This window comes from Pristiophorus japonicus, chromosome 4 (genome assembly GCF_044704955.1).
Source record: "Pristiophorus japonicus isolate sPriJap1 chromosome 4, sPriJap1.hap1, whole genome shotgun sequence".
In the NCBI taxonomy this organism is placed as follows: domain Eukaryota; kingdom Metazoa; phylum Chordata; class Chondrichthyes; family Pristiophoridae; genus Pristiophorus; species Pristiophorus japonicus.
The window spans coordinates 68,560,778-68,588,707 of NC_091980.1; the positions used below are offsets into that span (position 1 = coordinate 68,560,778).

A 27,930-nucleotide genomic window follows, 5' to 3' on the forward strand; every position below is an offset into this window, starting at 1 on the left:
CCATGCTATCAGGTTTCACTAGGTCTAAAAAGTTGTGCAACAATATGATTGGTTGTATGTAAATGAATTGTGTTGCCACATGGATTGATTGGTTGTATGTAAATGAATTTAAATGATTGTATTCCGCCCTCTGTAAACTGCTTATAACCCCGCGGCACCAGGCACTCGGGGAGAAGGTGCTTCGCAGGTCGCGGGACCTCAACTCTTCTCCCAGAGCTCTGTTAGCAATAAAGTTGTCTCTCTTACCTTACCAGCATCTATGTGAATTTATTTTCACCAACAAATTGGCGTAGTTGGCGTAGAACGGGACAGTAGTCAATTTCTGACCACCCAGAAATTATACTGGGGGAAGCGGCTGGCCGGCGAAGTGGTATCAAACGAATAAAATAAATTAAGTGAGGAAAGAGACATAACTTGATAGTATGTGATAGTATGTGATAAGAGTTAAGAAATTCAGACTGTAGTGGCGTACAACGCAGACTGAAAGTAAAGTAATTAGTGATGCGGGGGTTGATTATTTTAGTCCAATGTTCATAGAAGGTGATATAGAAATCGGTGCGGAAGGGAGCTGATCACTCCAATCAAGAGCCGGACTCCGGTGGTAAGGAAACACGTTAATCTTCGCGAGCAAGACAAGAGGCCTCTGCGAGGTGAATCGTGGCCATGAGTATTTAAGATCGGAAATTCCATAAACTAAAGGGGAATACAGGAACATAGAATAAACACCTTCAATGGCAGGTAAGGAAATGGACGTAAAATGTGGACCGCCCGGGTCCCTAATTAACTCTTACATGACCGATCGACAAGTCTTAATTAAAAAAAATGCAGAAAGAGGGCTGGGATGTATCCCAGACATTAGAACAACAACGAAATTGGATGGCAAAACAAAAGAAAGATAAAACCAAAAAGGCCAGAGTATTACTAGTACATCAGTTAGCAGGACTAATTGAGCAAGTAAAGGACGTTAGAGAGAAAAGGGAAGAGAAAAGTAAACAATTAAGTCAGGCACAAGGAAAATGTAGGGAATGGGAAAAGAAATGCCTGGCGTTAGAACAACAGATTCAGAACTGTTCCCAATGGGGGAGAAACAGCCTCACTGCCCCCTTACGAAGATTACCAAGGTGAGGCAACAGCCCCGGGTCAGGAAGATCTAGAAACCTTCCCGGCGGCGCCAGTCACCAGGGGAGGAACTGCAGCGAATCCCACTGCAACCTATAAACCATTTACCCCCGGTGAAAGACAGCAGATAATGACATCCCTGGGTAAATTACAACCCCGGTGTGCGAATACCAAATTTTGGGCAGAGCTGGATACAGTTTGGGTGGGCCACCAACTACACCTCAGAGATATCCACCAACTAGTCCGAGCGGCTTGCCCGGCAGATCGGTGGAGAGAAGTGGCCGGAGGAGCCGCGGTAGCAGCCAATGCCGACTTTTCAGGGGACGTTGGACACACGCAGTACCTTTAACCACCGAAGTAGATGGTCAACAGGCGGCCTTTGGCCCTTTTAAAACCGAGATCCAACAAGTTTTAGGTAATGCCCCTACTAATTGGAGTAAAATTACGACAACCAAACAACAAAAGGGGGAAGGAGCCTCAGAGTATGGGGAACGATTATTCCAGATATATCAAGAATGCTCTGGACAGGAAAACCTGGGCCGCGGCGACCGAGCATTTATCCAGGCATTTAAGGATGGATTATCCGTTGCACACCAGACCATTATAAAAATGGGAGTAATTGTAACCCAGGATTATGATGAACTGGTCAAGTGGGCTAGTGGCGTCCCAAACAAAGATAAAACAAGAAAGGGTTTTTGCAGCAGGGACGGAGGGAGGACAGAAAAAGGGGACATCCTATAACTGCGGGAAGGTGGGTCACTTTGCCAAAGAATGTAAGGGGAAACGCATGGAAAAACAATGCACATATTGCGGCAAAAAGGGACATTTAGACGCGACCTGCTATAGTAAAAAAAGCTATCCTAATAAGGCAAGGACCCTGTCAGAACAGGAATACCAGCAGTGGCAGGAGTACAAAGCCACCCTGTGAAGCCCGGCGGCCCCTGTGCAAAGTAAAAAGGAGGGAAGGACATATGTGTCTGCACTAGTAGGGGGCCGACAGTGGGAGATGCTAGTGGACACGGGAGCCTCAATATCCATTACCAATCTACCCCTTCCCGTAACCGACAAAAAGGCTTTAATAAACGGAATAGATGGACGGCCAACACTGGCCTACCTGAGCACCACCCAAGTGGTGGAAATTGATAATTTATGTATACCCATGAGATTTTACGTATGCAAGAATCGTGAGGGAACAATATTGGGGAATGACGTAATGAAGGAATTCCAGGCCCTGATTGATTGTGGCGAGGGGAAATTAACATGGCCAAAGGCAGATGGCAGTAAGGGAGATTTGGGACAGATAGCTCACCATATGGAAAGTTTAGGTGTAGCAACAGCCACAAAAACCAACTGGCATACCGAGACTGGAGGATATAGCGGCATTTGTGCCTCTGTACTCGGGGTTTGGGCACAGACAAAATTGGATACCGGAAAGGCGGACATGGACCCTATTAAGGTTCCTGGACCATCTCATAAACCACACCGGCAATACCCTATAAGACCCGAAGCCAGAACAGCAGTTGTAGAAATAGTAAAGGGACTAGTGGAAAAAGGTATCTTAAGAGAAACTGTTAGCACCACTAACTCCCCAACATGGCCTGTAGGGAAGTCAGATGGGAGTTATAGACTAACCATTGACTACACCGCCCTTAATAAGGTCACCCCCAAACTATACCCGATAGTGGCCAGTCCCTCCACAATCCTTAATGGATTATCCCCTGAACATAAAATCTTTACAGTCCTGGACATAGCCAATGGCTTCTGGGCACTTCCCCTCGACCCAGAATCACAAGAGAAATTCGCCTTCACGGTGGAGGATAAACAATATACTTGGACCCGATTACCACAAGGGTTCTATAATAGTCCTGCCATATTCCACCGAGTCATGAGCGACATACTAAAACAAATAGAAGTACCGGCAGGAAATAGTATTTTACAATATGTCGACGACATATTAATAGCTTCAGAAACCAAGGAGGGACATCAGGCAACCCTATACCTGGTGTTACGAGCTTTGGAGACGGCAGGCCTTAAAGTCAACCCCAAGAAAGCCCAGGTAGGGAAAACCCAAGTTCTGTACCTAGGGTACTGCCTTTCAAAGGGGTTGAAAGAAATGCCCTCGGATAGGAAAAAGGCTGTCAAGGACATGCCTAGACCAGTAACGGTAAGGGGGGTGAGGAGGGTACTGGGTCTCTTTAATTACAGCCGGAACTTTATCCCTGAGTTTGCAAAGATTGCCGAGCCTATACAAAGACTAGTAAAGGGAGGAAAACCGTCCCGAGACCTTATAGAGTGGGGCCCTGAACAAGAACAGGCGTATAGTAAACTCAAGTCAGAACTAGTCTCCGCACCTAGATTGGAACTGCCTGACATGGGTAAAGATTTCCACATCCACTGTATCAATGAAGATGGGTTCTATACGGCCGTGGTCACCCAAGATCACGGGGATAAAAGGAGACCTATAACCTATTACTCCACCGCCGAAGGTCCGGTGGTGACCGGATTATCCAGATGTATAGCTGCACTAGACTGCGCAGCTTGAGCAGTAAAAATAAGCGAGCCCGTGGTAATGACCAGAAACATCATTCTCCACACCAAACACACGTTGGTAGAAATGTTAAACACAGGAAAACTGAGAACCGTTTCTAATATGAGACGGGCAAAGTGGGAAGCAGTCCTCTTGCCATGCAACAAAGCAGTAACCATAATTAGAGATGTAGGGGAAAACCCCGCGGAGGGCATAGTGCAAGAGGGAGAGCCCCACGATTGCGGGGCCGTGGATGTGGACATGGAAGAGGATAGAATAAAAGACACGCCCCTTCAAACCACAGAACAAACCTTGTTTGTGGACGGCTCGCGAAAATACGTAGAGGGACTACCTCATACCGGATGGGCCATAGTTAACCAGGATCGAGAGACAGTCGAATCAGGGCGAATTAATGGGGGGTCGTCAGCTCAGGTGGCAGAATTGGTTGCCCTCACCCGGGCACTGGAACTATCAGAGGGTAAGATCGTTAATATCTATACGGACAGTAGATATGCATTCGGGGTAGTACACGATTATATTACAGCATGGGGGAGAAGGGGTTTTATCACAACCAGCAGACATCCCATAAAACACCAGCTGAGAATAGAAGCTCTCTTAGCAGCCAGTAATAAACCAAAACAGGTAGCAGTCATTAAAATTAAAGCCCACCAAAGGGAACCGGATCGAACCAGTCCAGATTGGCTGAGTCACCAGGGAAATCAAGCTGAGGACTTAGTTGCACAAGAGGCATTAGAACAGGAAGAGTGTGAGGAAGCCTCAGTCAGCGCCGCTGGGGTCCGAGACGAATAGATAAGTATCGAGAAACTACACCAGGACACTTGAGGAAGAAAGGGGTATGTAGACAAAGCAGGGCGCACCGCAAGGAAAGGATAACGTTTGGAGACGAAACGACAAGGTAATGGCGCCTGAATACATACAGAATACCTTATTGGAGTTGCACCATGGCCTGTCCCATTCGGGACGAGAGGCCAAGACCGGGAGTCTTGGAAGAGATTGGTGGTGGAAGAGGATGGGGAGAGATATTGCCTAGTGATTATAGATCAATTTACCTGGTGGGTGGAAGCTTTCCCCACACGTGATTGCACTGCCTCAACAGTGGCAAGGATATTGACCGAGCAGGTGATTCCCCGATGGGGAGTGCCTCTTCAGATAGATTCCGACAGGCACCCACTTCACCGGGAAGATTGTAAAAACAGTATGCCAGCTGATGGGCATAAAACAAAAATTCCACATCCCCTACCACCCGCAAAGTTCTGGAATGGTAGAACGCATGAACCGTACCCTTAAGAACGCCCTGGCCAAGGCCATGCAAACGTCAGGATGAATGTGGACAGAAGTATTACGTATTATATTAATGAAGTTAAGAGCCACGGTAAACCGGACAACCGGATTAACCCCTTATGAACTAATGACAGGAAGGGCGATGCAATTACCAGAAAGCATCATAACAGGTGGGGCCGACGTAGGCCCATTAAAAGACAATATTAAACGGTATGTTTTGGAACTAAGCACTCAACTCAAAGGGATGCGTAAATTAGTAAGAGGCAATCAGGAAGAGAGAGACGCTCAGAAAGAGCTTGAAAGGCTCCCTGACGTCCCGATGGCAGGAAGTCGCGTCATGGTAAAAACATTACCTGAAAAACCAGGATTTGCACCAAAATGGAATGGCCCATATGATTTCATAATCAGTGGAGACACCTGTGCCTGTCTGGACATAAGCGGGAAAAGTGTATGGAAACATTGGACCCTGTTGAAATTGTACAAAGAAACTAATGAGTAAACATAAGACATGTGATTCACGATAATGTAACCAGGATACTTGTTTATGCACCCCGAACAGGTGACGACTGCAAGCAAGTCCAAATTATGGCTACAGCTAATGTGTAAATATTGTATTGTTTGAGCGTAACAAACATGTCTAAGATAGCGTATATAATCGCGTTACTCTATGTTGTCACGGTTATAAAGCTAATAGGATTAGAAGATAACTTGTTTTTCAAGACATATATACGTTTACACTGCAATTGAACCGTGTGTTACCCACTAGCCCAATCAGTAGAGGCCCTGTTCGTGGCCACCCTTGGGTGGACCCCCCATGACTTATATACGGCAGATACCTCGGATGCACCCTGTGAGGGACAAACGGGTGAATATCAGACCCGTTATGCTGTAGATTATCAGTTAGCCCAAAAAGGGGAAATAGCTGGCTTGACTGGCTATTAGGAGGATCATGGAGTAGTTATTCTTGTTGTAATAATAATTACTTGTTGCTTGATTATCGGATGTTTTAATATCTGCTGTAAAGTCATGATGGCCCGAGTAGTGCCGGTTGCCAGCGTGATCACCAGAAAAGAACATCTGATGGGAACACCTGGAGACGCTGAGGAAGACAGAGCGGACGACGCAGGCACAGACCACTACCTATGAAGGGTAGGCTAGAGCTACAGGCAAGGTGTACATACGAAATGTCAGGGAAGTAACTTGCCTCGAAGGCCACATATTAGGCACTGAGCCACCTTCATTGTAGTCATCTGGATTTCGTGAACATCCTCCAGGACCAACAGGGGGAACTGTTGGAGTGGATTTTCGGACATAGCAAAGCATGATGGGGTAAGCCAACTATCTGCCTTGCCACTAAATGAACTTTGTACCAAGAAGCCTCTCTGCTGTCCGCTGATATGAACTCTGCAGCAACAAGTGACTCATGGTCATAGAAAGCTTTGCAATAGAATAACTAACCACAAAAGAAGATAGAGAGGAAGGGCCCCCAAACTCGCGCCATGCTATCAGGTTTCACTTGGACTAAAAAGTTGTGCAACATTATGATTGGTTGTATGTAAATGAATTGCGTTGCTATATGGATTGATTGGTTGTATGTAAATTAATTTAAATGATTGTATTCCGCCCTCTGTAAGCTGCTTATAACCCCGCGGCACCAGGCACTCGGGGAGAAGGTGCTTCGCAGGTCGCGGGACCTCAACTCTTCTCCCAGAGCTGTTAGCAATAAAGTTGTTTCTCTTACCTTACCAGAGTCTATGTGAATTTATTTTCACTAACATGGGCCATATACAGTAGACACCTCAAAGCGCTGGAGAACTACCACCAACTCTGCAAGATCCTGCAAATCCACTGGGAAGATAGACGCACTAATGTTAGTGTTCTCGATCAGGCCAACATCCCCAGCATCAAAGCACTGACCACACTCGACCAGCTTTGTTGGGTGGGCCACATCATCCACATGCCCGACACGAGACTCCCAAAGCAAGCGCTCTATTCAGAACTCCTACACGGCATGCAAGCCCCAGGTGGACAGAGGAAATGTTTCAAGGACACCCTCAAAGCCTCCTTGATAAAGTGCAACATCCCCACCAGCACCTGGGAATCCCTGGCCCAAGACCGCCCTAAGTGGAGGAAGAGCATCCGGGAGGGCGCTGAGCACCTCGAGTCTCGTCGCCGAGAGCATGCAGAAAACAAGGCAGGCAGTGGAAGGAGCGTGTGGCAAACCAGTCCCATCCATCCTTTCCTTCAACGACTGTCTGTCCCACCTGTGATAGGGACCTTAATTCCTGTACAGTCACCTGAGAACTCACTTTTAGAGTGGAAGCAAGTCATCCTCGATTTCAAGGGACTGCCTATGATGATGATGATGGTTCTCTATCTGCCTGTTCATTCTCCCTTTCTCCATCTATCACACTCTTATGCCAACTTATTTATTGCATTTTATTTACTTTATTTTCTGGCTGCTTCGCCAGAAGGGGAGTTCCACTGGTGTGCTAGTCAATATTTATCTCTCAACCAACATCTTTTGTACTGACTTTAGAGCTGTTTCCCTAATGATGCACTCATGCATTGCCCATGCATATTGTGAAGGTAAGCCTGAAAAATAATTGCAATGCAATGAACTCTCACCATCAAAATTTTTATGCAACTGTATTGAAATAGGTGGATCAATATTTCCATTAGGGTTCCACTCTCTTCACAGCCCTAATATTGCTCACTTGTACAAAATGGATGCTTCTGTACTTCCATACTATTCACAACAGAACTTGGATTCTTAAAGCTGGAACTAGCAGATTTATATTGAATTGCAATTTGGTTTGTTGTTTGAATTCTCACACTACATTATTACTTTTTCATATTTCCTGTATTTTAACATGACTTATTTTGCACAGCCCTGTAGCCACAGCACTGTTACTGCCAGCAGATGCAAACCTTAGCTGCAACCACGCTGTCCAGCATGGCATTCAATTGAGTCTTCTAAAAAATATTATGGATTTGGAGGAAGAACACTGAACTTCATGCCCTATTAAAGAGCTGCATATACAAAAAACCCAGGAAATATCAGGATAAACAGTGCAGCACAATTATAGAATTACACAGCCATCCCACAATCAACAATAATTGCCAGATAGTTTTAGCGATGCAGTTTGAGATATAAATATTGATCAGCACACTGGGAAAATGCCTCTGCTAGTCTTTGAATAGCGTGATGGGATCTTTTACCACCACCTGAGGTAACGCACAAGGCCTCGGTTTAATGTCTCAGCTGAAAGATGGCATCTCCGGTAATGCAGCACTCCCTCAGTACTGTACTCAAGTATTAGCCTACATTATGTGCTCAAGTCCCTGGAGTGGGACTTGAATCTATAACCTTCTAAGTTAGGCAAAAGTGCTACTACTGAACCAAGGTTGCCATCTACTATATGCAATTCTGGTTACCATACTTCAAAAGGGACGAAAATGTATTTGAACAGATGAAAAGCAAAGCAAAACCATTGCAATTGTATGGATATGAGCAAAATAACATGTTTAAGCTTTGCCGTCTAACGAGGTTAAGAAGCAACTTCATTGAAGTATAAAGTACTAAATTACATATATAAGGTGAACAGGGTCAGGTCAGTAAAACAAAGGTAAATTTAAATTAATGAAATACAAACTTTAAAAAACTTTGCTAAAAAGGTGACAAATGTTAGGAACAATCTACCATGTAATAGTGGAAATAGACATTAGGGGGGAAAAATTGTCCTGGTTTGCGCCTCCAGTTAGCATATGCAGGGAGCGGTAATGGGTGCTAAGGGGTCAGTGACCAGGCACAGCGAAACTTCAATGTCAGCAAACTTCCCTGGTGATTTTGTGCTGTCGCTAACACTTACTGCCTCACTCTCTTACGTCACGTAGATTGCAGCGCCCCGCGGGATACCACCCTGGATGTGATATTTGCTCCTACCACCCCCCTCCCCGTAGCATTGCCGGACATCAACAACGGCAGCTGCAGGAGGCGTTGTCACCTCGGCTGGCCACATGGGGAGCGATATTTAAAGGCAATCGTGGCCAGGTAAGGCAAACTTTATTGCTGGCACCAGTCTGGTGCTTGCTTTGATTTTGACTGATGATTCCTGTGCGATTTCTTAACCCTCCATTTCTCTTAAGAGTGCTTGGGGTTGTTATGCACATAGCACAGGTTCCATGGCTCAACTGAGATAGTATGATGCTTCATTCAAACCAACATTGGCCCTTCCCTTTAAGCGAGGGAAGGAGCCTCCAAAGATGGCAGCACTGCACGGAACATTGTTCAGTGTTCTGCCACTATCGCCCTACCTCACAGTTTAGCGCTCTAAGGGAAGTAGTTGCACTTAATTTAGTGCTCTACTTCCCGCTTGGAAATATTCAAGCTCCCGGGAGCAGCATAGTTTTTGCTTAGCGATACTTTTGCAGCCTTTGGAAATGTTAGCACCGCAAACAGGGCGCTATGCAATTTTTAACCCTAGGAGAGTTCAAGAAGCAGTTAGGGAGTTGAGGTATTAGAGGGCAAATAGCACATCAATAACTTAAGTTCTTATGAATTATTTCACTTTTAATTAAGTTTTTCTTAATAGTGCATTTTAAAGGTTTATATAGTTACTGACTTAAAAATAAAATGATTTGTTGGTTTTGTGGTTCTTGCTACTTTGGAGTGAATGGTGGTTTTGAAACATTAGTGCTTTGATTGCTGTTTTTAATGCTTGCTACATTGTGATGTGTGCACACACTAGGTCCATGCAGCAAAGCTGGTCTCCAGTCGTCTTGGTTAATCCTTGCCACTGGATCAAGACCTAGCTCTGTCAAGCCCGTGTGGTAGCTGGGGTGCAACGGGCACCACACATTAAAAAAATCCACACAGGCACCTTTCACCCTTCAAGATGTAGTTCGGGATCCGGAATATTAGGTCCTTCATTAAAACACCTGTGAACTCATCCCTTTTCGGCATGGAAGCAAGTCATCCTCGTGTCGAGGGACTGCCTATGATGATTTCTCATACATACTAAAACAAATGGATTTTAATTTATTTACACTTAGATGATTGGCTGAAAAACCGGCTCCAATCTTCATTTTTCTTGTTCTAGACATCAATTCTTTTGAAGCATGGTTCTTGAAGTTACACTTGGTGAGATAAAATATATGTGTTTTTGTATAAGCCATAGGAAATGCTGTTTTCTAGCAACTAAAACACATTTAAAGAACACCATATATCCTCAAGATATCTCAATGCACTTCATAGCCAATGAAATAACTTGGAAGAGCAGTCACTTATGTAGACAAACACAGCAATCAGTTGTACAGAGCAAGTTCCTGCAAACAGTAACTGAGTTGACCAGTAAACCAGTTTTTGATGGTATTGTTTGGGAAGGAATGCGGGGGGGGGGGAGGAGAAGTATTAGCCAGCACACGGAGAAATTCCTGCTCCTCAAATAGTATCATGGGACCTTATGACCACCTGAGCAAGTAAGACAGGATCTTGGCTGAATAACTTATCCAAAAGATGGCACCTCCAACAATGCAGCATTCCATTAGTACTGCACTGAAGGGTCAGGCTAGGTTATTTACAGAGTTCCGCATTGGTGCTTGAACATACAACCTTCTCACTCAGGTTGTCATCAATGGAGCCAAGCTTGAGGTGTTTTCTGATGTAATGCACATTATCAGAACCACTGATTTAAGTGCAATAGGTCAGGTGTGAAAATTCAGTACCAAAAGAGTGCAAAATAAATATTTGCATGGTTATCATTCGCTTACGAGAAACTTGTTGGAATGTTCAGAAGTTTTCATAGTTTGCAATTACATTAAAAAAATCAATCTGAAGTCTTCAACATTCCTTCAGGTGCTGGAATGGAATGAAGCTCTATTTTCTAAATAAAGGATCATACAAAGTTTTGGACGGAGTAGGAAAATGCAGCAGCGGAGTGCAAGGTTGAGAACTTACAGCTGTTGAAATTTTAAATAACCCCACCCTGGAGGATTATCGAGTACATTACTGGAACACAGTCTAAGCTTGATCATTGGAACTGTTACAGCCTCACTCACACCCTGCTTACTTTACTGTGAACATAAACTAGTTCTCACTTCATAGAATATACTTAAACAAATCGGAATACAATAAAATCACAACTTTATTGCACAGTCAATATTTACACTACAAGTTATGAGGTAGTATAATACAAAAATCTTCAGTTTTAGAAAATGTTTTCCAAACTTTCCAAGAATTGCAGTATTGTAAAGCAGTAGTGGTTCAACAAAATTAGCACATGCTTACATGACAACACCAAAAAAATGGCATCTTAGTAAATTTGTACGACATAATTTTACATATACTTCCATTTCAAAATGATGATTTGAATACAGACTGACACAGTCTAAGTCTTTCTCCTGTGGAGAACTTGGAATTAATTTACAAGTTGCACAAAACAGTTCATTTTGTAAGTCATCGTCTTCTCAATGTGAAAAAAATGGATGTTGCAATGCTTGATCTAGCCGTATTCTTTTTGAAGGTTCATACTTCATCATCTTTTCAATTAGGTCAAAGAGTTCCCGATGTTCAGAGATCTGACAAGTCATATATTCCTGAAAACAAATTTAAATTACAGAAAGGTAGATTTTCAATATATACTTTTAAAAAAGCACAAAATATCCTTAAAATTCTTACCTTCAAAGGTTTGCAGCGTTTCCTAACATATCTACCAGCAGAACTGTTTTCATCCCAATCTAACCGCTCATGGTGAAAATATTTGCACTTCCTGGGAAAAAAACACTGCCATCAGTATGTCACTCATGAAATTGCACATGAAAACAAAGCCAATCAGTATCTATGGACTGGAGGGTAGCTAATGAAACACCACTTTTTAAGAAAGGAGGGAGAGAGAAATCAGGTAATTATAGACTGGTTAGCCTGACATCAGTAGTGGGGAAAATGTTGGAATCAATTATTAAAGATGAAATAGCAGCGCATTTGGAAAGCAGTGACAGGATCGGTCCAAGTCAGCATGGATTTATGAAAGGGAAATCATGCTTGACAAATCTTCTGGAATTTTTTTGAGGATGTAACTAGTGTGGACAAGGGAGAACCAGTGGATGTAGTGTATTTGGACTTTCAAAAGGCTTTTGACAAGATCCCACACGAGATTGGTGTGCAAAATTAAAGCACATGGTATTGGGGGTAATGTACTGACATGGATAGAGAACTGGTTGGCAGACAGGAAGCAGAGCGTTCGGATAAACTGTTACTTTTCAGAATGGCAGGCAGTGGGGTGCCACAGGGCTCATTGCTGGGACCCCAGCTATTTACAATATACATTAATGATTTAGATGAAGGAATTGAGTGTAATATCTCCAAGTTTGCAGCTGACATTAAGCTGGGTAGCGGTGTGAGCTGTGAGCAGGACGCCAAGAGGCTGCAGGGTGACTTGGACAGGTTAGGTGAGTGGACAAATGCATGGCAGATGCAGTATAATGTGGATAAATGTGAGGTTATCCACTTTAGTGGCAAAAACACGAAGGCAGATTATCTGAATGGCGGCAGATTAGGAAAAGGGGAGCTGCAATGAGACCTGGGTGCCGTAGTACATCAGTCATTGAAAGTTGGCATGCAGGTACAGCAGGCGGTGAAGGCGGCGAATGGTACGTTGGCCTTCATAGCTAGGGGATTTGAGTATAGGAGCAGGGAGGTCTTACTGCAGTTGTATAGGGCCTTGGTGAGGCCTCACCTGGAATCGTTGTTCAGTTTTGGTCTCCTAATCTGAGGAAGGAGTTCTTGCTATTGAGGAAGTGCAGCGAAGGTTCACCAGATTGATTCCCGGGATGGCAGCACTGACATATGAAAAGAGACTGGATCGACTGGGCCTGTATTCACTGGAGTTTAGAAGGATGAGAGGGGATCTCATTGAAACAAAGTTCTGACGGGACTGGACAGGTTAGATGCAGGAAGAATGTTCCCGATGTTGGGGAAGACAGAACCAGGGGACATAGTCTAAGGATAAGGGGTAAGCCATTTAGGACTGAGATGAGGAGAAACTTCTTCACTCAAGAGTTGTTAACCTGTGGAATTCCCTACCGCAGAGAGTTGTTGATGCCAGTTCATTGGATATATTCAAGAGAGTTAGATATGGTCCTTAAGGCTAAAGCGATCAAGGCATATGGAGAGAAAGCAGGAAGCAGGAAAGGGGTACTGAGGTGAACGATCAGCCATGATCTTATTGAATGGTAGTGTAGGCTCGAAGGGCCTACTCCTGCACCTATTTTCTATGTTTCTATGTAAAGCATGCAGGTTAATGTAACACTACAAATGAGTAAACGGTGAAATCAATGGTACAAAAGGGGTTTTGGGACCTCCAATTAATCCAATGGTGAACTGCAGAAGACCAAGAACAATTTACTCTATGAAATAAACCTGCAGTAGCTACATACTGCACGGAAATGTGATCAAGTACATTTAGTCAACAGTAATTATGCAGAGATCTCTTGATTTTTGGTGAGCTGGACATCTAACATACCTGGATATTCATTATGTTTACAAGTTTCCAAGACAAACTACTGAGAAATCTACATCCATAGATTGTTTTCTTGCACACTCTGCCCATCTACCCAAGTCCAATGAGCTTAGGTACAGGCTGGCAGAGCCAAAGCTTAGGGATGCCTAGTTATCTTAACAGAGCATTGATAAGCTTTCTGCTACTTGTCCAGCTGGGACCAGCCATCATAAAGCATTGGCTTGCAGCACTATCTGGAGCAGAGTGAGAAAACTCCCAACCACCAACAATTGGATCTACCTTTTGAGGTTCCTTTAATGAGCTATGCCAATTAGTTAATTATCAAAAGTGCCTTGGATTGATGTGGATCTGCCTGGTTCAAGTGTAAGATTACAAGATCTGCCAGAGTCAACTTGGTTCCAAGTTTCAGAACACATACCTCATCTTGGAATTACTGTAACACTCCCAAAGAATAGAAAGAACTTGAAATCTATTTGCCAAGGGGTACTGAGGTGAATGATCAGCCATGATCTTATTGAATGGTGGTGCAGGCTCGAAGGGTTGAATGGCCTACTACTGCACCTATTTATGTTTCTAACCTCAGAACGTCCCAAAGCAATTCACAACCAATAAAATACATTGGAAATCTCTTTTTTCTACCTATTCATTCTTGGGATGCGAGTGTCACTGGCAAAGGTCAGCATTATTGCCCAACCCTAGTTGCCACGAGAAAGTAGCAGTGGGCCATATTCTTGAATTGCCGCAACTGAGCAGCTAGCTTGCTAGGCCACTTCAGAGGGCTGCGGACAGTAAACCACATTGTTGTGGGAGTTGGGTGTTATGACACATTTGCTTACAATACAGTGGATGGCTATACACATGGGAACATAAGTCATCACAATCAATTCTAGAAGCTCAACTCCAGTGCTGTCAGCTTCTTAATCTGGTTCCTCACGTTAAGCAAACTGGAGTGTTTGCCATGAGGATGACCCCCTTCAAAAGGTACAGTGTAGGCTACAGCCAGTTCTCCATTTTATTACAATATGAACTCTTCAATCTTGTACAGGACCAAAAGAAACCCTTCCCATTGCATGTCTAGGAGTTGTGAACCGGGAAGTAGCGGCATTTAACCACATCTTATACACAAGTGGTCACTTAAGTCAAGAGAGACTAAAGGCATCTAGTGTACCTTCTCACTGCAATCTCAAAGCAACATGTCTAGGATAAAGCTGCATTTATCAGGACCTCCAGATGTGTATCAACAATTGAAACTGATGCCCCTTGAACAAAATCATGCCATCCAGGTGACAAGTCTGAACTAACTTTGTTTGTATGAAACAGGAAACTCAAAAAGGTTAGTAGTGGAAGAGAAGATCCTGTTTACATTAATAGAGGGCAAACAAAGGAATGTTCAAAGCAATGTTCCTGTTAGACTACGCAGCTGTCTGGAGGGTTCGCGCATGCCGATCACCAGCTTTTCAATGGGGCATTTCAGCAACGTGCCAAATTTTGAACGGGCTGCGCAGTCCATTAAAGGGGCTGTGCATCCAAAATAAAACTATAGGTAACATTGGCTCCAAGTAATCAACTTTTAGAAAGCAACCCAAGATCATAAAAAGAAAATGAAATTATTTTAAATTAACATTACAAGGGTCTCGACAAGCAAACACTAGCCCCAATATAAAGATTTATGTCATACCTTTAATCAGACATTAGTTATTTTCAACTTTGCAGTGAATTTCTCATGATTATTTTGCTAATTAGGTTTGCAAGCTTAAGCAGTGTAGATCATATAGCATGGAAACACAGCATCCATATAGAAATTAGATACAAAAAAAGGACAGTTTTCTCGTAAATTGACTTTGCTTCGTCGTGCAGCTAAAAACTTTAATCAGGGAACATAAGCACATATCAGATTTGGTACAAGTGAGTAGAAGGGACAACAGAAGACAAATATGCAAACATTTACTTCAGACCAAGTTTGTTTTAATATGGCTAAATGTACTTACCTTGTTTTATTAATCATACTGGTTGGAATGGGTCCGAGTACTCTTTCCATCATAGCAAGATGTTCCCGGCTGTCATGTGTCTGAAGAAAAATGAGATGACATGCCATCTATAGTCATTACAAGTAGGCCTTTGAACAAAAGCCAAACACTTTGAAGTTAGATATGAAGTTGTACTACTTCACACCATTAAGGAGGGATGAAATAAATGCAAATACAGTTGTACCTCTCCAGTCCGGCAGCCTTAGGACCTGACCGGTGCCGGACCAGAGAATTTTCCAGGTCACAAGAGGTCATGCTGACCCTAGCGTTGTCAGCAGTACCCTAGACTTACCGGGTACTGCCGACAATACCCAGTTGCGTTCTGCGCATGCCTACTGTGCAACATTTCTCAGGCCCAGCTTTGGCGCCTCAGTCAGCCGCCACGCTCCTTGTTCCCTCTCCTCACAGACCTGACCAAGGAGGGAACACCAGAGGCAGAGGGGAGAAGAGGAGCAGCCAGCCCCAAGACACTGCGTGGGTCACCAGGAATGATGCCGAACAGACCATGGATGCTGCTGGACCAAAGAGTCCAAGAGACTGGAGAGGTACAACCTGTAATTACATTTCTTCGAATCTAGGCAATGCACATTACAAGACAGAATACAGGCCAGGTGCTATTTAGAGTCCAACATATTTAAAGTACAAACCCAGGACAGTACTCACTACTGGACAGGGTGAAATTTCATGGCAACTTGCTTGAAAATGGGCTAGTCTGAGAAATCTGGAGTCATAGATTCAAATTTGCTTGGAGATGGACTGATATTGTCCAAAAAATTATCTTGCCAACATACCTCAAATTAAATTGTTATACTTTCTTGCAGACACTCAAACTTAGCTTCATGTTCTGAAATTTATCAAGCCATAAAACTTTACCTACACAGTAAATGATATTTAAAGGTGTCAAAATACTGGATAACTAGTCAACTTAAATCCCAGAAAGACATGTAGAAAAATGTTAGTTCTTACCTGAAACAGTGTCAAACCAAGGTAATATTCAATTAGTATACATCCTATACTCCATACATCACATGAACGTGACCATCCCAATTCTGAAAAATTAAAGCATGCCAATGTTCATATTGTTCATAGTATATTTAGCAAAAAAAAAAATCAATGTCCACTGTACTAACCCAATATGACTTCAGGAGCTCTGTAATGTCTGGTAGATACTACAGTACTGTGGTGCTCGTCATCAAATGTTGCACTGCCAAGATCCACAACTTTGAGGTCTGCATTTATCACGGTTCTATCATCACGTTTCTATGAAACAGAAATTACTTTGCACAATAAAAACAGCTTATGCAGTTGTAAAGAGTCTTTAAAAAACAATAAACCAGATAGGCTCAATTAGAGGAGCCACCTTACCGTTTTACTGTTATACTCTATGCTGTAGTCAGAATTCACGAACAGAATATTTTCAGGTTTGAGATCTGTGTGAGTAAGCTCGTTCTGATGCAAAACTAATGAGAAAAAATTATAAACTTCATATGAACGGTTTAACAATCATTGCAGTTTAATTTGAGCTACCACATGCAACAAAAACAGCCTTAATAGAAACCATAAATTGCTGTTTACAAGGCTTAACCTTTAATTTATCAGTGTAGGGCAGATACAAAGCTGGTAGAAAACCAGTGTATTCATGTACTAAAAAGGAACGGAACAATGCACAATGCATAATACATAATTGTTCTCTTCCATCAATAGGATTGCTCTCAACACATCAGCACATTTTTTGCCCATGATAGGATAATCTCATTAGCTCTGACACAACTTGATTAACTGCAAAAACTGAGCGCTTTATTGATCCATACTTAAAAGTATAGGGACAGCATTAAAACTTACATAAAATATCTAATTTTTACATCTACAGTTGAGCTGCTTGTAAAAAAATTTGGCCATTAAAGTACTTCAATGTTTACATTAGAGGGGAGATTAAGAACAAGAGAAACTGAATACTAATCAATAGCTCCAGTAGAATACAAGAGTGAGAGAACACAAACATGAGGTTACAAATGCAAGAGAGCATACACACGAGAGATCACATGCGAACACAAAAGGGAGAACGAAGACGAGAGCAAAAGAAAACATGAGAGAACACTAATAAACACGAGAAGATCTCTGCACTTCACTGATGGTACATTACTTCTGGATTGCTGTTACCATGCATGCAAATGGAACCACCAATTGCACTCAGTAGGATCTCACAAACTGTCAACCCTGTCCTGTTGGCCAAGACACCGGGAAACTCCTCTTCAAGTAACAGATTGGGATATTTTACACCTATAGGGTCTTGATTTAATATGTCATCTGAAAGACAGCATCTGACAATGCAACAGTCCTGTAGCACTGCACCGAAGTGCCAGCCTAAAGCATGTTTTCCAAGTCCTGGAGTGGAGTTTGAACCAGAGTTTCTGACTCAAGACGAAAGTACTAGCAACCGAGGTGGATGGATGTCAGTTTAAAAAGATAAATAAACTACTTGTTACATTACAAAGTTAGAAGCAGTTATTTCCCCGAGTCATACCACATGCACCTCTCGAGGATGAAGTAGAGTGAATTATTTCATTGAATTCAGATCTTTAATACCCCCTGAAAACTAAATAAGCAGGGGTAGAGTTTGCATTAGCTTGTGATGGTTATTCGCACGTAATTGGCCAAACCAGTGCAAAATATTAAAGAAATTTCAAGCGGACATTATGTCCAGCACAAAAATCAAGTTTCCGTGATCTTTTGCACTGGTTTGAAAAAAAAGTGCGCTGGAAGCCAGCCCCACCCACAAAACTGTCCATGCCTCTGGCTTGGCACGTTTCCAATAATTGCATCTGTTTGCAGACCTTTGAGGAGACTTAAAATTAATGGGTTTTTTTTGCTGTAAAGGCACATTGAGAGTTTTAATATAAAAAAAATTTCATTTACTAAGGAACTGACTAGTGTACAACGAAATTAGTAAATGATTCTGCATAGTGTTTTAAACAAATTTATTTTCAGTTATTTAAAAATGGGTTACTCACAAGTGATGGAATCATGGAAGTTTACGGCTTAAAAAGGTCATTCAGCCCATCGCGTCTGTGTCAGCCACAAAAGACCTATGCAGACTAATGCCACTTTCCAGCTCTTGGTCCATAGCTTTGTAGGTTACAGCACTTCAAGTACTTTTTAAATGCGAGGACAGTTTCAGCCTCTATCACACTTTCAGGTAATGAGTTCCAAACCCCCCACCACCCTCTGGGTAAAAAAGTTTCTCAACTCCCCTCTATTCCTACTACTAATTACTTTAAATCTCTGCACCCTGGTTATTGACCTCACGAAGATCTTTCCTAGCAACAATCTAGGATTAGAATTAGGCATTCTTATTAAAAATGCTTATCATTGTTATAAATCAATTTGCAGATGTATTAATTAAACTGCAACAGGTTACCACTATCAAGTAATATTTTTCAATGCAAGGGGAAAAAATTGCATTCTAAAACCTTGCTCAGATGCATGGAAGATTTTGTTCAGAATTATGCAAATGAGTTTGAGCAGAAAGTTGAACCATAACATCACTTCGGAAAACTTGCGCAATTTGTGGCCAGATTATTGATTGCGCCCAAAGTGGAAACTCTACCTCGCAGTCTGCAATCGTTCCACGAATGTACTGCTTTTTAGCGCACCACATTTATGACCATAAACTGGCTACTCTTAATTCAACTGATCTGACATTATAAATGGGGTATGGTATAAAGTGGTTATACTACTGGACTAGTAAACTAGAGATCGCAAGTTCAAATCCCACCATGGCTGTTTGAGAATTTGAATTCTGGTTAAAACAAAACTGGATATAAAAAAAAGCTGGTACCAGCAAATGGCCACGGAGACAGTGGGTTAAATTGATATAAAAACCCAACTGGTTCACTCGTGTATTTTGGGGAAGGAATCCCGCTGTCCATATGGGATCTGGCTTTTGTGACTCCAGCCCCAAATACCCTCCAAGTAGATTTACCACTCAGCAACACCAAATCACAGTGGTTCAAGAAGCTTCTCAGGGCATCTAGACCTTACCTGCAATGCCCGCATCCAAGAATTAATAAAATACTTAATTTAAAACACTAAATTTCCACTGTATTTGCTTAATTATAATTAATGGATAATTCATTTTTTCAGTACAAACATCTTTGCATTATCAGATGTAGTAAATGCTATTCTAGGTAGTGTAGGTGCCGTTGTTGGCAGCAGACACAAGACATCCAATGACAAATTGAAAATATGTGCTTTGGGCAGTTGGAAAGCAGACTTTTTAACGAATATTGAAACAATTTTTTTTGCATTTAGTATAAGTTTTACTCACAGTTCAGGGCATGACAAATCTGATAAGCCATGTGTCGGATTTGATGCATTGGAAATGGCATAAAATTGTTTTCCTTTAAGAAATCGTAAGTACTGAGTCCAAGGAGCTCAAATCCAATACAAATATGTCCATGATGATCAAACCAATCCAGTACTTGTACACATCCACTGCAAATTAGAGTAACCCACGTTTACCGGAGTGTTAGTAAATCAGCTACATTTTTATACAGCAATAGCAATTTGGATATTAATCACAGAACAATGTTCTAGCAAAACAAAGAGTCGAACAAAACTATTTCAATTTCAAGTGGCACGTATGTTAGTCCCTCTAAATAAGTACAATCCTACAAACTGAATCTGGTATCAATTAGATTCACTTCGTAACACACGTAGAAGATAAAAGCACTTAGGCCAGACGACCAAGTAAAAAGCACGGAAATCATGCTGTAACAAATGTCCTTCCTTCTGTCCTCTAAATGCAAAAAGTAGGAAAATTGCAGTGAATGCAAAATCTTTACACAAAATTTAGGTGTGTTGTTTAGCCACGATGACCAGGAATGTTCCATGTTAGATCCTCGTCTATACTGAATTAGCTAATCTTAGGTGGGATAACCAAGACGGTATCACAACTTGGATTAAAGAATATGGTTGGGTTGCTGCTCCCAATCACTATCCAGTACACGAATGGCCAGTCAAAATTAGGCACTTGGCTCACATTTCCACGATTGCTGCATAGGTTCACACTCATTTTTCAGGCTCATGACCACATAAGCAAGGCAAAAGAAAGCTGTTTGCACTCATGGACCAATACCTTTGTTTTGGATCACTAACTTCATAAAAGGAGGGAGAGAAAACACGTAAAGGAACCCAAAAACGCTAATCAATTATGCAATTAGGCCACATCAAAATAGGATAACGTGTTTCATCAAATCCAAATCATTTAATACAGGTTAAACCTCCCTTATCTGGCACCCTCAGGACCTGGCCTGTCCCGAACGAGGGATTTTGTCAGATATGGGGTGGTCACATGTTTGGGTGGACTGCTCCTTTAAGTAATGTTGTTGGGGTAAATTTGTGTGCGCACTGATTGGCTGGACCAACTGTCAGTCAGCCAGCCAATCAGTGTACAGGGGCCCCAAAGAGCCGCGGGACCCCAGCGGGCCTCGAACAGTTGGCCTGACCCCCTGGAGAGCGCGCTGTGGGGAGGAGTGGTTGGCCCGAGGACTGTGGTTACAAGAGTTCCAGCAGGGAGAGGAGGAGGCAGCTGATTGAGGAGAAAGATTATGTTGGTGAGTAGGATTTTGACGATCGCGTTTTGCGCATGCACCACCCGCCGGCCGGGAATGGTCGCGGACAAGGGGTGGTGCCAGGTAAGGGAGGTTCAACCTGTACTCGCCAAGGCCATAATTCAACTAAATTTCTCATTGAATGCGGGGGGGGGGGGGGGGGTCTCCAATCGCAGGGAGGTGGATTAAGCAGGGACCCTGGACCCAAGGCACTTACCTTCTGGATACAGAGTCCCTGCCTTGCTGTAGCTGATGAGTTTTAAGGTGCGCAAAAACTGACTGGCTAGTTAAAAAACAAAATGCAGGTTAGAGGTTTCCAGTCTCATAATATTTAAATAGACAGCCCACCTCCCGTTAGCAGGTTGGCTCCCCCACCCGTCAACACTGGACGAGTGTGTGTGTGTGTGTGTGTGTGTGTGTGTGTGTGTGTGTGTGTGTGGTGTGGGGAGGGAAGAGGAGAAGGGGTTGGAGGTGGATTTAGGCCTGGATTCTGATTTTTGATACTTCAACTAACCCCAACCGACCCGGTATTTTTTTTTTTTTTTTTTTTAAAGTTAACATTCCCAATGTCGCATTTAAGTTGCAATAATGTAGAGCAATTCAGCTGCGCATTCTAAGCTCTTCAACTTACGGTGCTACTGAATAAGCCTATAATCCCTTCAATGAGACTTAACTTACACTTGCTTCCTTTAGGCACAGTTCAAATAAGCAGCAAGAAATTGTTGGGAAAGTTGCAAGCCTGCTTGTGCAGCTGGGACAGAGAAAGGTAGTCTGGTGCCAGTCATGTTGACTTACCACCATAAAGCTAAGCAGGGAGCCTACCAACACTTTTACTAACAAAGTAAGAGTTCTGCCCATTATAAATAGGCTAGATTAATTTTGTTTACTATGGTAAGGAGGAACAGACATACTTTTCTTGAATTCAGCTTTTGTCTGCCATTGTAAAAAAAAATTCAATTGGAGCAACAGAGAAAAAAAATCTGCGCACACAAGTTCCAAATTGAAAGAGCAGACTAGATGATGTTTACTTCCTCTCGGTGTGCCAGTATAGTCTCAGTCTGATGACAGAAGTACAGAATTTATCACGTAGAAAACAAAACATATGCCATCCTCATACTTTCTTAGCATTATAGCAGCAAAGCACCCGTGCTAAAAGAGCAAATGCAACAAGGAAAAATGTTAATCTCTGAATGCTTATTTAAATTGTTTACTTACTATTTATTACCATCCCGTTTACTTATTTCTTCCAGCACACGGACTTCTGAGCGAGCCGCTTCACGGTACCTAGCAATATTCTTTATGATCTTCAGTGCAATATATTCTCCCCTGAAAGAATAGCAGTGTAGCTTAAATGTTAATGTGCTCTGTAATAATGTTGTTCACTTTAAAATAATCCCATTTGAAAAGTCTCAGACCAGTCTGCTCCCAAACCTGTTATCAATTAGCGTCATCACTTTTGAATAACCTGTGGGATACATGCAGTATAAAAAAAAATCTAATCTTAATTATGGACTGCTTTCATACATTTCCCTGAATCAGATGACCAACAATATTACTTTATAAAAGTAAATTAAACCATTAGTCTATCCCCCAGATCTTTTCAATCCAAATAGATCCCATTTCTAAATCGCTTGAAGCTACATTCTTGAAAATAGCTTGCCATTATTTCTCACTTTCACAATGTCTCTTCCAATATAATAATGCACATGATATTCTGGATACAATATTAAGTTGGGATGGGATAGGGAAAAGATTGTGATTAGTTGTTGTGGTCATTTGAAATAGTCTAACTATTTTGATAGAAAAAGTGCCAAAAGGAAAATTATTATAGGAAAAAACATCGTTAACCTCTAGAGGATTGGGGGGGGGGGGGAGGGGGGGGAAGAAGAGGAGGAAGAGAGAAATAAAGCAAGAACAACGAGAAAAGAAAATAAACTGCATTTATACAGCATTTTTCACAACCTCAGATCGTCCCAATATCACAACTAATTAATTAACTTTTTGAATTGTAGTCACTGTTGTAATGTAGACAAACATGGCAGCCAATTTGCACAGAGCAATGACATAAATGATAACTTTAAAAAAAAACTAATGTTGGTTGAGGGTTCACATGTTGGCCAGAACACAAGAACTCCCTTGCTCTTCCTTGATTAGTGCCATGGGATCTTTTACGTCACCCAAGAGGCTAGGCAGGGCCTCAGTTTAACATTTCAAAATTGGTCACACCCCCATATCGAATTAACCACCATGGCATGTTTCCGCTAATTGCGCCCGTTTGCAGGCCTTCGAGGAGGCTCTTTAAAAATTAAGCTTTTGTTTAGGCACGTGGGCACTAATAGGAACCTTTTATTTACCAAAATATATTTGTTTACTAAGAAACTGACTACTGCACACCAATGAAACAAATAAATGGTTCTGTATAGGTCTTTAATAAAGTCATTTTCAGTTAATCAAAATCGGGTCACACAGTTGGCAGACACTAAAAATAATAAACCCATTTTCAGCTGTATTAATAAAACAGCACCAAGTTGTCACTTACATATATAACAGAATATTTTGAATAAAAGACATTCTAAAATGCTGCACGATTGCACTTGTTCATGGACAGTTTAACACTTGTGATTATGCAAATGAGGCTGAGCAAAAACATGAACCATAAAATCAAGTTCAAGTTGCACCCAGATTGCTGATTGGGCCCAAAGCGGAAATTCTACCCAAAATATTTAATTTCTTGGCCTCTTTTCATCCCCAAAATTAAGGTTTCCCTCCTTCAACTGAGTGGTCCTATCGTCGTTATTTTTAAAAATTATTTTAGTGCTTCAAAAAGCCCTTACCATTTCCTTTTATAGTACAGGTATCCTAGAATTATTTTTCATGTGCCCTTTAGTCCTTCTGATCTCCTTTTAAACTGTTCATTTATTGATATTCCCACTGCTTCATTAATGTATTGATTTGATGTACCTGGTGGTCTATGAATTTATTAATTCATTTGCTGCCATTTTCCATTTAATCTACTGTTGCCCACTGCTCTGAATTTATTGTGCTTCCCCATGTCCATTATTTTACTAGTGTCAACTTAGCTGTGCTGCAATATCAATGTCCTTTCTTTTGGTTTCCAAGAGTTGTTTTCCTGTTGCGATTCTATGTTGTCAAAAAAGGCACTATTTGTTCTACTTTAAATTATTCTGATGTGTTATTTCAACAGTTGTCCACTGTTTCAGGGTACTCTGGGAACAGAATAAACTTTTCAGCACTGTGCAGTCTCAACTTCCCATATGCAATGCCACAGAACAACTTACATTTAATAGTTACGAGCAAACCAAGACATCGATGGAAGCACTTACTTTTTTAGATCAAAGCATTCTACCACCTTTCCAAAAGCTCCTTCTCCTAGATTACAAATTATTTCATCTGAATGGAAAGAAAAACTCTTTAAGAACTTGCACACAAAAACACTGATTTTTTTCCTTATCAATGCAGAAGTCTCATTAAATAATTTAAGCAGTTTTATACTAAAATATGGTAAAGTTTAAATATTTTTACTATGCTAAAGGTATTCCTAACACTAACATCCTATACAATAAACTTTCAAAATAAATAACCCATACTTCAATTAAGTGGAAAACAATGCCACCCCACCATTCACCAAAAGCTAGAGAAACCTTATTTTGAAGGTTTCCTGAACTACATTTTCTGCTCAAGATTAATAGGTTAACTTCAGAGTAACAAAGTTCTAAGAATGGTATACTTTTTTAAATTACATATATGGATCCAAATATGAAAAACACATTTTAGAATACACATTCATGGACCCCCCCCACCCCCCATATATTATGTCCTCCTCCCCCCATACTTTCCCAAACTATGTCTTTAAAGTGCTCTGTAATAAGTTGTTACAAAAATATTCTATACATCTTGCTTTCAGTTTGTCTCCAGTGTGATATACCAGGTGACCCTCCTCATCATCCTCAACATTCTTGGTTCTCCTCTGGCGGTGACTCTTCTGTACACGACAAGCAGTCAGCAAATTCATCCAGCCATTGAAAAAGGATAGTATTTCGGAACAGAACACACCATTCCCCAGGAGAGGATTCAGGTATTCATATACACGCCAATCCACGAAAGGCCACGGTAGGTTGACGGGTGCAAATTCAAATTCAATCCCCAGAAATTCACATGGCACACAGTGTATGTTACAGAAGAAAAACATGGCAAGGAACAGATTTTAAGATAAGATGCTTCTTGAAATTTTCAAAGCAACAAATGCATCAATACAAAATTCACCAAATCAAAGTTAATAAAAGACATCAAGATTCAAAGCAGGTTGGGAATTACAAATAAAATATGGGGAAAAAAGGGCATTCTGAGGGGTCAAAGATATTACGTATCTTTGGATACAATCTATGGTTACAACTAAGTTTTTATGCTGGGGAGGAAATGGAAAATTTAAGATATTTGATTTGCAAGGCAAATTATTTTCTTTCTAAAATGGCCTAAAAAGGTAGGGAACAAAAACAAGGCAAAGATGAATAATTAGATTTTCAAGAACAAGGAGTCAACGGCCATTGTGGAAATGAGTTTTAACATTCGGGGTGGAGAGAGGAACTGTAATTAAATTGTGGAAATAGCATGGAGGCAGAATAAGTTTAATTCTTAATGACTGACTATATTCAACATCAGACTGCCAGATGACATCAACACAGCAGTTATGATGCATGGATCATTAACACCGGTCGAATTGCCAGTGATTAGATAATCCCCTTCTCAGAATGATTGGCATAACATGAAAACTATTAAGATAAAGGGTGGTATTTTAAACTGACCAGGTACGCTTTATAATTTGCTACTTTATTCCAAGGCACTTCCTATTAGTAAAACTGCTATAAAGCAATGTAGTCACATAACTGGCAATAGCCTTTTCTAACATTAAACACAATCTCATGAAGGCACTGCCACTAATTACTGTATGCATGAATACATGTATTATAATTGACACCGCTTCCAAAATTTAATAGAAAATGATTCCTAGATTGTTATCTTTCTAAAGTTTGACTATCCAGATTTTAAACACTGCTTGGGATGCCCGCCCTACCCCCCCCAAAAAGATGCCTAAATTTTATATACAAAACAGAAGTATTCAAATACCCCAAATCTGTCAATTACAAATAAATTTGTTCTTACCGAGTGCGAACGATTACTTGAATCAGAGTGATGTTTTTTAGGCCTATGCCTTTCCCGACTACTTTTTTGACTCCTTCCACTATCAGGTTTGCCTGACTTGCTGCAATTTTGATGACTATAGTAGCAGCGCTGGTGTCGACATTCTCTGTTGTGACAGCCATTCCTATATTCCATTTTGTACCCATCTCTGCATTCATGCTTTCCGTCATGGTAATCCATGTGCTCATTAACAGATTTTGTTTCCAAGTAATGGCTATAAAAAAAACTTGCTAAATTACCAATCTTAACTATTATTATGTAGGTTTCACACATTATACATATGCTTTACTCACCCATCTGAAGCCTTTGAGGGATGATGGTGCTTGCGCCGTTTGTTTTCTCTTTCACTGCTATGGGATCGTTTTTTGCGTTTGTGATTACTGTAATAGTCTCGGTGATCCCAACTCTCTCCACTGCTCCAATCACAGCTTCGTGTACACTTCAAGTGAGGCATCTATCAATAAAATATATTTTGTTTACATCAATGTTGGCTACTCAATCTCAACACAAAGTTTTAGAAATCACATTTGAGCTTTACAGCAGTTGTAAACAAAGTCAAAATATTGTAAAGTATTATGTAACAGTGGAGGTAATTTGAAGAATTTAAAAAGACTATATATATATATATAAAAATTAAGTTCTTAAAATTAGTTATTGTAGGCAATCTACTCTAGCCATTTGCAATTCCCATAGATGCCACAATTTCCTTCACTTTAACACTGGAAATACCAAAGCCATCGTCTGTAGCACAAACTCTACACATTCCACGGATTCCATCCCATTTCCCAGCCACACTCATTGAATTTCCGACCACATTCCCTCTCCATCAGAAAGACTTCAACACCTACCCCATCCTCACTCCATCTGCTGCTGAAACCCTCATCCACATGTTTGTCACCCCCAGATTTGACTATTGAATGGTTTCCTGGCTGGGCTCCCATCTTCCGTAAACATCAGTTCATCCTCATATACTATTGCGCACCATCCATCATCCCCTCTCTGACCGACTTTGGCTCCTAATTGCCAATTTAAAATAGTCTGCCAAGTGTTCAAATCCCTTCATGACCACACCTCTCCCCATCTCGTCTGACAACGTTCCCCCCCTTCAAAATTCGGCATTCCTCCGACTCCATTATTGGCAGCTATACCTTCAGCCATCTAAACTGCATGCTCTGAAATTCCCTCCCTTAACCACGCCGCCTCCCTCTTTTCCTTTAACACCCTCCATAAAGCTTTGAACCAAGTACATTGGCAGGCCGCAAGTTCTGGATTTCGTGCATGCGAAAATCCTGAGCCTGCGGTTCATTTCAAAGGGAATAAGACGGCGTACTCGCAATTTCAGGGACAATACCTGATCAAGTATATCATGGCTGTTCACAAATTAATGATGTTTTCCCACATTACAACAATGATTACACTTCAAAAAGTACTTAATTGGTTGTGAAGCACATTGGGATGCCCTGAGGTCAATGAAATGCACTATATAATTGCAAGTTCTTTTTCTAATCTGGCCACTGGGTTCCCACTACATTATTTCAAATGATATATGGTGACTATAAAATGGCAGCTATTGTGTCACACCAGCTGTGATGGGGAAGTGTGAC

The 27,930-nt window shown here is 41.5% G+C and overlaps 1 protein-coding gene across 4 annotated transcripts in view; it reads right to left on the minus strand.

Moving 5' to 3' along the window:
- Nucleotides 1-11,076: 11,076 nt before the first annotated feature.
- LOC139262945 (dual specificity protein kinase CLK4-like) overlaps nt 11,077-27,930 on the minus strand; it is a 96,734-nt gene continuing 79,880 nt past the window's right edge. For 3 of the 4 annotated variants that reach the window (XM_070878291.1, XM_070878289.1, XM_070878290.1), the window contains 12 exons: nt 26,620-26,780; nt 26,288-26,540; nt 25,019-25,109; nt 24,451-24,517; nt 22,322-22,432; nt 19,822-19,988; nt 16,860-16,954; nt 16,625-16,754; nt 16,461-16,543; nt 15,456-15,535; nt 11,628-11,718; nt 11,077-11,545 (listed from right to left, as the gene is read on the minus strand). In XM_070878291.1, coding sequence (XP_070734392.1) covers nt 11,417-11,545; nt 11,628-11,718; nt 15,456-15,535; nt 16,461-16,543; nt 16,625-16,754; nt 16,860-16,954; nt 19,822-19,988; nt 22,322-22,432; nt 24,451-24,517; nt 25,019-25,109; nt 26,288-26,540; nt 26,620-26,780 — 1,458 coding nt within the window. In that variant the 3' untranslated portion in view covers nt 11,077-11,416. Of the gene's footprint in view, nt 11,546-11,627; nt 11,719-15,455; nt 15,536-16,460; nt 16,544-16,624; nt 16,755-16,859; nt 16,955-19,821; nt 19,989-22,321; nt 22,433-24,450; nt 24,518-25,018; nt 25,110-26,287; nt 26,541-26,619; nt 26,781-27,930 lie in introns of those variants that run through there. The other variant, XM_070878292.1, reaches the window with a different exon arrangement.